The 15235-nt window shown below is 40.7% G+C and overlaps 1 protein-coding gene across 1 annotated transcript; it reads right to left on the bottom strand.

Annotated features, from left to right (window-relative positions):
- Positions 1 to 768: 768 nt before the first annotated feature.
- On the bottom strand, positions 769 to 11943 carry fam163ab (family with sequence similarity 163 member Ab). Its single transcript, XM_048251473.1, has 3 exons — positions 11086 to 11943; positions 3012 to 3126; positions 769 to 2572 (listed from the first exon to the last, which is right to left on the bottom strand). The coding sequence occupies exons 2-3, from the start codon at positions 3102 to 3104 to the stop codon at positions 2210 to 2212; spliced, it is 456 nt and encodes a 151-aa protein (XP_048107430.1). The 5' UTR covers positions 3105 to 3126; positions 11086 to 11943; the 3' UTR covers positions 769 to 2209.
- Positions 11944 to 15235: the final 3292 nt, after the last annotated feature.

Below are 15235 nucleotides of genomic sequence, written 5' to 3'. Positions count from 1 at the left end.
GAGTAGCCTAGGATGACAGGGCTTTTCATGAAGGTATCCTAGGCCTACACTGTTAAACAAGACAATTATCTTGTGTTATAACAGTCTAAGAACTACTGGACCACTTTTAGTTATATTCTGGTGTCATTCTTGTCAGGCGCGCCTGCAGGTGTAGGCTACGTCCGTACGCACTGTGCGTACCATCAGGCTATTTAACAGCGAGAGAAAATTTCCCTTGTGTGTGTGTGTATTCACACCAAATTGGCCTACCATACCTTCCCATCTATGTACAGTATCCCATTAGCTGCATGCCATCAGGCTATATGGATATCACAAGTTTTAAACAACGAAAACAGAAAGGATGGAGGCAGCAACGCTAGGAGTTATTCCAGATGGACAAGAACAAGGTAGGCAATTGGTGTGCTTGTCAGAACGTTAGACTGCACTAAAGCCAGACATCACGTTACGCTAGAACAAAACTAAAGGTAACTTTAGCTTGTATAGGGCTGTATCAAGTTGTCCAAATGAATAGGTCATTGTAGACGTTGTCGTTGTATTATTGCATGTGGATGTTGTTATGCTATGTAGGCTATTTTTTTGCTGACTGACCAATGCACGGACCTAAAACGGACAAATATTGTTCACGAGTGAATTATTTTTTTGGCGGGGATGGGTGTGCGCACCATAGCATTAATTCCTGCAGGCGCCCCTGATTCTTGTTCATTCTTGGCAGTGAATTAAGTGTTTCTCAGAAGGTGACATTTTGATTAATGAGATTGCAACAGAAAATGTAATAAGTTTGTTTTATTTTTTGCCTTGCTGTTTCAATCAATTCATCTTTTAAAATCACTCACAGTTTAAACTAGAAAGACATTACAGGAAAATATTCCTCTATAGCTGGCAAGCAATATTGTTTAATATGTGTATTACTTCAGGATGTCATAAAATCATTAGCAAAGATGTGTTATCAACAAAAAAATCAATAAATGTATTTCAAGTGCATCACAAGTTTAAATAAGTACCAAGATGTGGTGTTCAGACATTACATTTTAACATATTAAACAACAAAGAGCTATGTTCACACTGCTGTCAATCCTTTCTCAGTTCCTCTGAGGTCCACTGCAAAATATATTATGGCTGGATCAAAGGTCAGCCAAGTAAATTGACAAAGACATAGAAATCATTCAATGCATTTCATAGTAAATACACATCCACAGTTTTGCAATAACCTTGGCAAATATAAACACAGATAATATATATCATTCCTTTATCAGCATTAACTCTTCCTACTTGAAAAGTATCAAATCCAGCTGGAGGTGCAGGGACAGACTGGCCACTCCTGGGGAGTGAAGTGGCTCCCCAAAAGTGGATGCTGCTGATATGACTCTCCACTTCAAAAACACATAGGCCAATTAGACCTAGACAACTCATTCAGTACAATACAGTACAATTCTGTACGTCTCTCTACAGCTTTTTGCTTGTGTAATATGTGCATTACTAACTTACATGGAGAAAATAAACTGCCAGACTGACGGCGGCATTGTTTGGCTTCTCTTTCTTTTCTTGTTTTGAGTAAAACATCAAACTTGCATAGAGAAAGCTCTGAAAATATTTTTAGTTACACTCTAGTCTTTGAAGACTAAAACAAATGTTGATTGTTCTCATTCTTCTCATTCTTCAGTGTGTAAAAAATACTTTTTTTTTTCATTTACGTTGTTTTACTGATTACACACGACATTGATTTATTTAGTGGCTGTTTGAAATGGAGGGGAAAAAACAAACTAGTGGGTACAGGTGAAACCGTTACAGAGATAGCCCTCAAAACCGAGTAGGAGGCCCACACCTGCCCACAGAGGAAATGCCTGCTGATTTACAACCCTAAGACACTCCGTAGGGCCAATGGCCCTGCAGCTGAAGTGGATGTAACCTGTACTGTATGTAGGCTGGCGTTATCTGCAGGATCCCAAATGTTTATCATCAACAAGGACTATGAAATGAAACATAGAGAACAGATTATCTGAGTTTATGTATTATAAGTAGTAGCATTTGGATCCAGTGAAAAAGAGTGTGGGTATCACAGTGGCTACAGGCTTCTCATATATATCCCCCTTCATCTATTTCAGTCCCTGTCCTCTGTTTTCCCTGAGATGTCAGGTTAGGTCTGCAGAGGGGTGAACATGGGCCAATCACAGCAGGGCATGGTGGACCACTCCAGGACTGGACCGTGGAATCAGACGTCGGTGCTGATTGGCCGCCTGTTAGTATAGAAGTCCGATGCGTTGCGAGAGCTCAGCGGGGCACCATGCATCTTGGGAAGCGGCAGCGACAGTGAGGGATTTTCAAAGTGGGTGGGCATGTAGGTGATGCGCTCGCCGCCGTTGTGCGTCTCCTCTGTGGAGCGGACATAGAAAGGTGAGCGGTAGGGGGAGCAGGAGGGGCAGTAGCTGCGTGAGGGTGCCGGCTCTGGGGACAGAGACAGAGGGGAGGTGGCACTTCCATCCAGCCCGGGAGCACTGCACTCATTGCAAGCATGTTGTGATGGGGTGACTGAGGCAGCATCACCTTCGGACTCATTCTTTTTACAGCAGTAATACTAACAGAGGGAGAAAGAGGACAAGTGGGTGTAGGGGACAGAGGACAGAAAGCAGAAAATCAAACGAGACAAGATTAGTACTCAGGTGAGGTTCAGGTGGGAGTTAGTAAGAGAGAGCAGGCGAGAAATGAGATGAAGATGAAAAGGACAATGGTTTTGGGGACGGAAGGACATGACACCTGAGAAGGGGAAGAGGTTAGTGGAATGTATTGTAACATAACAAAATACATTCATTCATACTGTATATTAAATGTCACATACAGTAAATCATTTCTTACAGCGATATAGCCATTGAAGCCTACATAGCGGTTGTCTCAGAAATATTTACCAATAGCTCTTTTACATGTTTGCTTTTTATTCTCAAGCAGTGCAACAACAGTGACACATCAGATTCCTACAATGTCCGTCAGCAATCAACAGGCAGGCAAGCATCCCTCACCTGGAGACGACAGTAGCAGAGCACGACAATGATACACAAGAGTATCACCGTTGCGAGAATTCCTCCAGTTATGACAACAGTTCCAGCTGTCATCCGACCAGATCTCCATCAAACTCTGAAGATAAATGAAATCAAATTGTAATATTCATATTGCAATATCAATGGCCTCCTTTAAAAGAAAACCATTAGAGTAAATAGTATTGTCCACACTACATGGATATTTCACTGTGTTGCAATAACAAATGAAACAGGAGCAACATTTTTTTTTACAGATTACAAAATCACATAGTCCTCTGAAAAAGGATGAGGAAAAGCCTCAGAAAGGTAATAATTATTCTGACACAAATTTCCGCCATTAGAAAAGAGACAATGCTTCTCTCATGAAACATATTTAGCCAAACAGATTGGGAGCCTTGGGGCACAGATTCAAAAATAGCATAAAATCGAATTGTTTCATGTTTTGCATGGAGCTGATCCAAGCTATCCAGTAGAGAGACATGTAGCATCCACAAGATGGGGCTATAGATCAAAAAATGCATAATTATGAAGACAAACATGTAGAATATTTTGCCAGAAATATGTGGCAGAGAATAACATGAGATTATCGCTTAATGATTCAGTCAGTGCTTTTTGTTGTTTTGTCCTAAAATAACTAAATATTCATCACTGTGTCCTCTGCATAATGAAACATATTAGCACATATGCACAACCCCTCCCTCCATGCCACAGCCGAACTGTGACCACACTTATACCTTTCTTAATATAGTTATTTATATATATATAGATATATAGACTTTATTCTTGCACTGTTGCACTGTTTGACTTACTCATTTGCACCATCACCATGACACTCATTCACAAAGAGCACCTTACCTTACCTTATGGACAGAGGACCACAGGCTCAGTGCCTGCTTCAGTCATTGCAAGCGCACCTGATTGATTAATCACCCACTATGTGGATACTGTTTTTTAGAATTGATTTAGATTAAGTTTTATTTAGTATAATTTGTATTTTAGTATATTTAGTATATTCTTTATCTTCTACAGTCTTGCTTAGTTGTGTTTTTTTATATTATATACTTTTAATTACTTTTTCTGCTGTTAGTGAATGTGTGTGTGTATGTTGTCTGTATGCTACTGTGACCTTGAATTTCCCCTAGGGATCAATAAAGTATCTATCTATCTATCTATCTAACTTGTTTTATGCATTTGTTCACAATTTATAGGCCCAAGAACAAGCAAAAATGCATGAAACAGTCTGGACGAAATGTGTAAGTGTATGATGTTGGGGAACACTGGTTGCTCATTATGCATTCTGAGTTACAGCATATGTCCAGAAACATCAGTGTAGTAGACAATGAATGCCTGTATAGACAGTGTTCTTGGTATTAAAAGAGTGTGCTCCCTCATGTCACTCTAACACTTAATCTCAGTGCAAAATGTCTCAGCAAGGAGAAGGAACTATAATAAATCTACATAAAAAAACACATTTTGTAAAAAAAAACTTTTGTCAAGCATATACACACACGCACATGCACGCACACACACAGTTCATCCACCTGCAATAGCGTAATTGCTAATCACATTTATTTTGCTGGTCTTTCTTGAGGGCTTGCTCAACATGTCTGTCTGTATGAGTAATGTGTGTGTGTGTGTGTAAATTCCAAAAACAAATTGACATAACTTATAAACAAAAGAGATTCACAAACAAGCCGATACTGAATGGCACCAGCCACAGTAAAGAATGCAGTTAAAAACGGATCCATTCTTCTGTATTTTGTAGGTCATACGAGTAAAACACATCTGCTATGATATGAGTGCATATGGATACACAGTATATAACTGCATCATGGGAAAACATGCCAGCTGTAGATAATATGGACATATGGATGCACTGCACTGTGATTGCTGATGTCTCTATGCTATTGTTGTGGCTTGGCACATTCCCATAATGCGTTCTGGAAGAGCTGATGGCCCTTCTGAGACCTAACTCACTCACACTATCTGAATAGCATGCTGGATTAGCCTCTTCCCACTGCCAGTGCTAGATTAGCTACAATACAGAACTGTGCAGTTTAGTTTAAATCCTTTTGCATTTCTACCAAAATCACAGATAAGACTGAACACTTTTTCAGTGTTCCTAAACTGTAGAATTACCAAATGAACTGTCCATACCTTCTGTTACCTTAACAAATACATATACAGTATAACAGTATTTTAGCTGAATCACTCTGCCACAAATTAATCTGAAAAGGATATCCACAAGATACGTGGCTGCAGGGAGAATAGACATGCTGTTTAATTTGAGGGTTAATACAAAACTGAGTGCGCATCTTCTTCTCTCTTGCCAGGCTGCAGAACAGACTGGGCTTAACTCATCGGAGAGATAATGCGGAGTGAATCAAAGTGGTGGAAAGGTCAGCGCCAACCCCCCAAAGATAGGGATGAATTTTTAAAACTACGCAGAGTGCATTTCTTGGACGGTGCCCCTCTTTCTACTGAAAGCCTGATAAGTAAATCTCCAAAGTATATCCTACTTGTTTATGTGTGTGTGTGTGTGTGTGTGTGTGTGTGTGTGTGTGTGTGTGTGTGTGTGTGTGGTGTGTCATGTCCTGTTTGTCTGTTTGTACAATTGAAAATTGTTTCAAAAGCAAAATGTTTTATCTAACATTGATAATGGTGATCTATAATCCTGTATTACTGTAACATGCATCCTGTCAAATAGAAAAAATGTCATTTCTATCAGTGTGAGAGCTTGTGAGAGTGAGAGGACATGCCTATGTGCCCTGCTATGTGCACACACACTGTATGCTTTTGTGTACTGGAGATCTGCAGATCGATAGGTGGGATGGATCCCAGTTTCCTTATAATATCAGGAGGCCAAGGGCCTGTCACAGCATGTGGCCCTGCTTCCACTCCTCCTGTCTTTTTTTTCCTCTTAGCCCCAGCTCTGCCTCTGTGTTTGCATGGCATCCAGGCTTGTTGGATCTGCAGTTTGCATTTCCTCTGCAAACTCAAGTCCACGCAGATTTTAATGGTGGTAATAAAACTACTGAAATGTAGCAACGGTATAAAGAGACAAAGGAGGATCGCCATGTTGTGAAGGAAAATTAAAATGATCCAAAGGACACCCATTAACATTTTTACTTGGAATTGACACAATGCCACATTAAACATTTGTGTCACATTAAAGCACTAGTAATTCTAAAAATAATGCTTTACTTTCTTCACTGGCAAATATCAAGGTCTGATGAAGGGCTGTCCTCATTTCACTACAATGTAATCCCTGCATAAGCAGGGAAGCAGAGTGCTAGCCTGTCCGTGTCAGTACATACCAGGCATCTGAAGACCCATGGCTGCTTCCTCAGGCTTTGTGTAGATTTATGTATATTTTCAGGCTTTTTGCCATTTTATTGAGATAGGACAGTGAAGAGAGTGACAGGAATCAAGTGGAAGAGAGACAGATGGGGCAGGATCGGGAAATTACCTGGGTCCCTGTGGGTACCTGAACCCACTTGTGCCACAGCGTTCAGTGTTGAGTGGATCCATAACAATTCATTCAAAATTATTTAAAAAAAAAAACATTTAAAAGCTCTAAGTCCACCTTTTTTTCCAAACTTCAAACTGGTTATTATAGCATCTCACCTGACATGTTAGGCTACTGTTCAGAGTTAGTGTCCATCAGAGCCAAACTGAGTTTGTATACTTTAAGGGGACAGGATGTTCTAAACAGGGTTTATGGCCTGGTATATATGGAGGACTATACAGTGGCAGTCATAGAAAGCTTTTCTAAATGGCATCCCATAGGAAAGCAGGGAGGAGGCCACTACATTAATCTCCTAAACAGGACACGCACCAGCCCCTGGGGAGAGGGCCGTCTGTGGTCTGAAATGACAATGTGCTTGAGCAAAGAGCGACTGTCTTCCACCCTCTCAAGTTCGGTCTTTCTTTCTCTCTGAATCTTTCTCTCTGTTTCATGTATCTCTCTGTCCTTCATTTGTCTGAGGTTTGATATAATCTGTCTCTCCAAATAATTCATTATCAGTTCCTTTGTTTAATATTGTGTACCCTCAACACGATAGGTGGTCTGCTTTACTTCAAGCTGCATGTGATTTATAAAAACCAAGGCAGGGTCATCATATTTCAGTACCTGATCATCAAGATCCACATCAGGATCAGATGGCATGAATTTGCCTTCACTGTCTGACATTGCTATACAGGGCTGAGGGGTCAGTAATTGTTTCTTTAACTAGCCTGTATTTCTGCATGCCTTTTCACCTTGGCATATACTCCTCAAAATATTGGCCACAAACATACAAAAACTGTAAGTGTGGCTGACAGATTGGTAGACATTGACTAAAGGTGAAGGTATTAAGGTATTATTAATCGTTATTGTCCTATATATAAAAATTGGGCACTACTGCTAAACTACCAATCTACTTATCCACATGGTCTCAAATACCTCTTCCTGTACACAGCTATGGATACAACTGATTGTAAGAGATGTATATGAAGCAATGAAGCACACTGACTCAAAAGAGAATGAGAATAAATGAGATCCCATTCACAATGGGACTCACAGTCACAGGACTAATGTAATTAGTTTAATGCTGTTAGGGGTAACAGCTGTCTTTACATTTGGGAAATGTTCATCCATTATTTATATGTATGTTTTTCATCTCAAACTCCATGAAGGAGACACGACCCAAATTAAGAACGTTTCTACTCTGTATGCCACTCAAATGCCACTAAGTGAAAAGGGTGTGTAAGTCTGTAAATCCTGTTTTGGAGACTTGCACACAGCACTCCTAATGTTTGACTCTACAGACTATTTCAGGAAATCAGTTTTCATATCAAAAACATTATGGAACCATTTACTTTTTTCTGATACATAATTATGTAACCTGCAATATGAGAAGCAATGTCCTGCTGTAGTGAAACCTCACCTTCTCAAATGGAAGGCATGAATCCAAGAAAGCCTAAAACCTTAAACTTTAGGGTGTCATAGGGGATGAGGAACTAAATAAGTAGAAATAAGTAGAAGTTAACAATATACTGATGATACACTAATGTACTTTCATATAGCACCTCAATTTAATTTCATTGTCTCTCCTAGAAGAGAAGTCCTTAATCCCAATTCTACAGCTGAATATATCCCACAGTTGGCAGCCACATCTTGTTGAGTTCAAACCATTTCTTCTTCAAACCATCTGTTATGCTGCCAAATCAAACCGATGGAACACTTGAACACAACACCAAAAAGTCAGAGGATACCCCATTCTGTTGACTGATGACACAGAAGATGTGCAGCTAGAAAGCTTTTTAGGGCTAGGTTAGGTTTTTCACACCACACACACACACATACACGCACACACACACACACATACACGCACACACACACACACACACACACATACACGCACACACACACACACATACACGCACACACACACACACATACACGCACACACACACACACATACACGCACACACACACACACATACACGCACACACACACACACACACACACATACACGCACACACACACACACACACACACACACACACATACACGCACACACACACACACACACACATACACGCACACACACACACACATACACGCACACACACACACACATACACGCACACACACACACACACACACACATACACGCACACACACACACACACACACACACACACATACACGCACACACACACACACATACACGCACACACACACACACACACACATACACGCACACACACACACACACACATACACGCACACACACACACACACACACACACACATACACGCACACACACACACACATACACACACACACGCACACACACACATACACACACACACACACACACACACACACACACACACACACACACACACACACACACACACACACACACACACACACACTTATCTATGACATTTCATAACAAGCTTAATTTGATGTTTCATTACATCTCACTTTGAAATATTTCCGTAAGATGTTGTATTTCTGTTAGCTTATGGCCAGAAAGTGGCGAGGAGATGAAAGACTACTGTCCCGATTTCTTCAACAATATGATTCACTAGCCAACCCCTTGATGGGGGAAAAGGTAGTCGGTGCTCCTTCAGACAAAGCCCATGGATCGTCAGGCTTCACCTGTTAGGTCACATTAATCTGGCCATGGAGCAGTCTCTAACTTTGCACTTCAGATCACAGTGAGGTGCCTGCAACTTTTAAATCCTGGTCTCTTAATAATTCAAATGTCATTCCTGCAACAATATTTTTCCATCACTGGGCAATTTCAGCAGGTATTCACACTGAGATTTTCTCCCTTCCACCACCCCTTTCCCTTCAGAAAGCACTCATCTCTGCATGTTCTTCCTGAGGATACATACCCTGCTGTCGCAGAGCCACACACTGCTCAGAGACATTAGCAGAAGAAGGATAAAAAAAGAAGAGGAAGACTTTATGTAACTCTCTGGGAGGAAGCAGAACAGAATTCATCCAGGTTATGGACTGTGTCTACATCCTGAACGAGGATGATCAAATTGGTACATTCAACAATACTCATTTGCTCATTAGTTGAACTCATCAGCCAGTGACTCACGCATGTGCACGCTGTTTTTCCTTTTTTGGCAATTGAACACACCCACTCTAAGTAATTACGCCAGAGTGTCTCTGAAGCATACTCAGATAATCTCTGAAAAGAAACAAATCTTAGTTTTTCTAAGTTTTGAAAACTTAAATGGACAAACAACCAGACATCTGAAAGACTTGAAAAGTAAAAGGGCCTCTGGAGCAGAATTTCTTCAAAATTAAACGCTATTATCATTTTGGTCACCAAGAAAGTGGTCAATGAAAACATCAACGTTCCATAAGCATTATTAACATCAAGATTCTAGATTGGGGTCATGGTATATCCATAGTCATATACAGTAGATAGTATATGACCTGTAGTAACAGCCTATGGGTAAGTCCTTGTGATGCACAAAAACACATGCTTTGCTGCTCAACAGCATCCCAGTGAAACAGCTGTTCTCTTCCCTGAAGTGCTATATGTATTTTTAATACGGTAAGAGAGATTTCAGAACTGACTCAATATCATTAAAAAGCATGTCCCTCCAAAGAACAGAAAGTCTCCGCTTTTTCCCCCACATCAAAAGGAAGCCAGATTGAGAGTGAATCCCTTGGTGCACACTTTGGTGTTCTCCTGTGTAATGGCAAACCCCTGCTTTAACCACAAAGAACCTCATAGTACGAATACATTCCATGTTTACATGACATGTTTTAAAGCCCCTTGGGTGGTTTCTCTAAATTATTGCCAGATAATTCTGCATAGAAGGCTAGGCCTAGGTCAATCCATTTTCAATATAATATCCTATTATGCTACATCTGCCAATTGCTGAATAGGCCAAAATGCTACAGAACCCAGCAGCAGACAGATGTGGAATGGCTTCATAGAAATAGGCTACACACTGACTCGCACACCTGTGACTTAACACCGTATAGCAAACGTAGCAGAATTACTTAACATAATCATCACTGAGGAAGGGAATACGGTGAAGAAAGCCGAATGCAGCAGTCCTCATTACCAAACGTGTAAGGACAATGCTCACCACAACAGCATGCAGACCAACAAGGATTTCCACTGGGATTTGGAATGTAGCCTATAGCCACGCATCAAAGCTGTTGGACAGACGTATATGAAAAAAAGTATAGGCTACCAGACAAACCAATAATGAATGTCTCTTTGTATGCTCCTATTTGTAAGAAAATAAACAAGCAAGTAATTTACCACACGTTCAGGTATAGCCTAGGCCTTAATTGAGTTGAAAATCTCCCCATCACGCCGCCTCAGTTTTTCTATAGCTATGATTCCAATTCCTCGGTAGGTATAATCATTTAGCCTAGGCTACTGTTAAAGCCTATCTTGTCCAATGCAACCCCCTCTGTCAGCAACAAACAGGAAAACAAATAGACATGGTAATCAGCGAACATATGGGTCGTACAGAACAATAGAAAAAGCAAATATAAGCCTATAACGTAACATACATACCTTTGTCAAATGTCTAGTCTACTTCACGAAACAGAGCAATGTTTGGGCGCACCGAAACCAACGCTGTCAGCTCATTCAAACCCTTCACAGAGATCGCTCCTTTTCGCCCGATTGTTTCCACATCCCGCGTGGAGGGAAAAAAACTTACTCGTCAGGACAATATGAAGGGTATTACATTTTTAATTTCTTCAACTTCAGATATTCCCTAGCGTTTAAGTGAAGTTCAGTGGCTACAAAGATGAATGTCTGCCTTCCACAGAAAAGCGAAGAGGGACCAGGGCAGATTGCGGCTCCGTACGCATCCGTCGATTCCGCCAAACGTCCCCGAAGAGGACCGCAACAGTCTCAGTGATGGATAGTATGTTCAATAAAGGTCATGGTATACACCCACAGAGGCGACCCAGACGGCACGTACCGTAGCTCTTTCACCGCCGAAAGACCAACACTATTCACCGTAATTACTTTTTGACGAAAACTCAAAAATATAAAACTATCAGATCTTTTGCATGCTCTGGTGAAACCACTGGGACCAAACACTCCGCTGCCCAGATGCAGTGGTGACTGAATTGAACATGAAGTGACCGTGTTAACTGTGCGTAAGAGCCCAAAAGAAAACGTGAAGCCTACAGGCTGTTTGCGTTCATCGGGCAAGCCCTTTTAAAAGCCATTTTAAACACAAAAATGCGAAGACTTTTCAGCATTTGCCGTTTAAACCAATTAGTGTAAAAACAAATGCACGATCAGATGGCTTATTTTTAAAGCCTGTAGATGCGTCTGTCCGAAAGTATCCTGCACCAAATTTAATCGAGATGTAGGATAACTGGACCAGTCACTGGAGATTATGACCAAAACATGGTCTACAACTTCGCTTGACTGGTGCGCAGCAGCTAAAACCAAGCATGTAGCCTACTGAGCTACTGAGGAGAAGCGCACCGCCCCGAGGACAGCAATGAAATTACGCAACAACTGCCTTCAGTAGTAGCCTATACTTCACAGTACTGAGTATTGATTGCTGGAGAAATCTTGACATGAGTCTCAGTCCAGACTACATGCGCTTCACGTTTAAATACGATGTGAGAAGCATCTCTTTCCCCCTAGGTCAATCTAATGAATTTGAACTTCAGCTGAACTTTTTATCCATGTCAAGGGGTTGAGCCACTCTTACATAGTCTGTAGTTTACAGTTTAGGCCTCAAAAGCAAAAGCATAGCTTATTCAAAAGAAAGTGCCAGCTGTTTCTAATAAAACTGATATTGCTAAAATGCAGTGATGACAACTGGAACATTTCCATTCACTTCACCTTCAACCCACGCTGCTTTCCCACCTTGGGGAGCAAAGACAACCTGGGATGTAGTGGGGGTCAGTCTCCATGGTAACGACTTTGCATCCTGATGGTCTGGGGATCTGCTCTGGTCAGAGGCAAGATAATGTGATTTACTCTGCAGCAGCACGCTTTGTTTATGAGATATGTATCTACCCAGTCTCAGTTGCAGAGTTACTCTACTACATCTGATCAGTGACAGCCCCATTAAGGGTAATGCAAAGATTTTGTGAAGTGGTACAAGACCTTGTGGATTACTTGCTCCCCTCCATGTTGGCATTGAAAACAAGTCTCCACTTCAGATAAGATAAGATAATGTAGGATTATATGATCAGCATAACAATGATTACTAGAAATTATGCAAGCAAGGACCACTGGAAATTCCATTAAGTCTAACACACCAAAATCTGCTATACACGTTTTATTACAAGTCATAAAATTTCTCTTTAGATCCTCAACTTGAAAGTTCATTCCAATGGCCGATGGTCCTTGTGCAGCTTGGCTGGGCCATTAAAACCCGATTGACAAGTGCGTCAAAAACACACCCGCTCTGTTACATTGCTCCGGAACTGTTCATCGCAGCGAGATGAAACCTTTATTGCATGACAGAGCAGACGTGGGGCTTTCCAAAGAGACTACACACTTGTATGACCAAGTATGAAAATAAAAAAAAAATCATGAAATTAAATCAAATTGCATCATATTAACAGTCTATACTTCTTTGCGTTCACCTGCACACCCATTACTCTCATTTGAATTACTCGCGAACCAGTGATCGCTATGGCAAGCATATCAGATGAAAGAGGAGACTCAGAGCTATCATTTGATCCCAAGTACATCCTTCTGGGTTATAAAACAGACGAAGTGACAGCAAAATAATAACTTCATATAGCTGGACTTACCCCACGTTTTTGTCTGTTCTTGTGGCAAAGCATGTTTATAATCCAACGCTATCGTGTGTTTCTCTATGGCAAAGCATGTTCATAATCCGGTTTTGAGATCCTAGCAAATTCCTGCATGGCATCCAATTCAAGGCTCACATTGCATCCCAATTTGTTCAACAAAGAAACATCTTTTTTGCCTTTACTTTGTTCATGGCAATGCAGTAAAAAGTTGAGAATCATTATGAGTGCATGCAGGCACGCAGGCTAACACGCAACCTCGGGTCAAGTCAGGTCAGATCAGTTCGTGTCACAGATATGGAGCGCAGAAAGGTCCTTTTTCATCACTAAATAAAAAATGTCATTTATTTCCGTAAATCACACACCACATATTTCTGTAAATTGCTCAGCCTCAGAGTAACCCTACAACATGGCAATTATATTGCCCGATTCAGGACAGTCTGCCCTACACACACATGAAATGCACGTAGAGCTATGAGCTTGCTGTGGTGAGATACATGTCGAAATATAAGAATTTTTATAATACGCTTTTTATATTTTAATTCTTTAAAAATCAAAATAAAATCAATGCTAGTACTAATACATGAAATGATGGCAGATCTGGATAACCTAGACTTTCTTGAAAAAAACAACAACATATAATATGTGTGTGTGGCACTTACAATGACCAGAATAAATCCTTATGAATAAAGGTCGTGAAAATGCCCTAAAAACAGCTTAGGGTTCTAAGTATAGGTCTCTTGCTGACTGAGACAGGATTTCATCCAGGATTTGGCCTGTGCTCAGATCCATTTTGCACTTGGTAGCAAGTTCAACAAGCTTTCAGAATAGCATCAGTATATTGCCCTTGCTTTCAGATAGGATCTTAGCTGAAAACCCCCCGTCAAGATTGCCTGGGTTGGGCCAAGATTGCCTGGGTTGGGCCAAATTGACCCTGTCTACTAGATTTGAGTTTGGGAAATTCGGTTTAAGTCAGTCCATTGAGAAGTGGTCTATATGCCCGGTGGTGTTCTTCATCCACCTGTGAACCCACCTGAGTACTGTATGCTTTAATTGAATTTGTTTACAACTAGAAGGCAGCCGCTATAGAGAAGTGAGATGTTTAAATTCCGCTGTTAAGATATTGACAGCACATCAACTTTAAAAGGCAAACAGAAAACAGCAATTAAGGTATTTGTCTCCCTTCAGGATTCACATATTTCATTTCTCTGATAGGTTAGGTCTACTCGATTTCAGAGAAATTCTCCCCCGGTGTATCGGTTGAATCAAATCCAAACGCCGTGTTACCAGACTCAATTTCTGAATGCCAGGCTAGGTGATGTTGCTTCCTTTTTACTTCAAATGTTCTTCTACATCCAATGTGAGAACTTAGTACATAAAAAGAAAAATGGAAACCAAAGCACCCAGTAGGCCTATGTTTTCTATTAGGGGAGGGACACCAAGACTTATGGCTACCAAAGGCAATGCTGAATCACAACAATTCAGAATCCATCATGAATTCTGATCCATGATACTATTTTATAAATATGCTGACATACAGGAATAATGTGCAGAGACCACATAGATGAGTACATGAACCCAATGCCGACATAATATAAAGAACATACATTATATCCAAGCCAATGGTAAATATTATCATGTCAATGTATGACTAATATGACTAACTTCAAGGAACCAATATTGGTATACTTGCCCTACACTTTGCTTCCACATTACTGCCATGTCACAGTGAGTAATGAACATTCCTTTTTCCAGAGTTGAGCCAACTAGAGCAGTGCTTTATATTTAGCAGCTGGTGTTGAATTGATAGAATGTTTTTTGTGTTCTTTTCTATTTGGCATGTTCTGTGCAAACAGCAAGCCTCTGACTATCAATTACAAGGATAGCCTGCAATTGCTTCTGTGAGAAGGGAAACCATAAATGACTTG

This window comes from Alosa alosa, chromosome 9 (assembly GCF_017589495.1).
Source record: "Alosa alosa isolate M-15738 ecotype Scorff River chromosome 9, AALO_Geno_1.1, whole genome shotgun sequence".
In the NCBI taxonomy this organism is placed as follows: Eukaryota; Metazoa; Chordata; class Actinopteri; order Clupeiformes; family Clupeidae; genus Alosa; species Alosa alosa.
The sequence above is the reverse complement of the archived record's forward strand: the minus strand, read 5'-3'. Positions and strand labels throughout refer to the sequence as shown.

Bases quoted from the DNA above. Each gene is read 5' to 3' on its own strand.
- fam163ab (XM_048251473.1), bottom strand. From the start codon at position 3,104: ATGACAGCTGGAACTGTTGTCATAACTGGAGGAATTCTCGCAACGGTG. The intron at 2,573-3,011 runs GTGAGGGATGCT...TCCCTCTGTTAG, and splicing joins TCTGCTACTGTCGTCTCCAG to TATTACTGCTGTAAAAAGAA.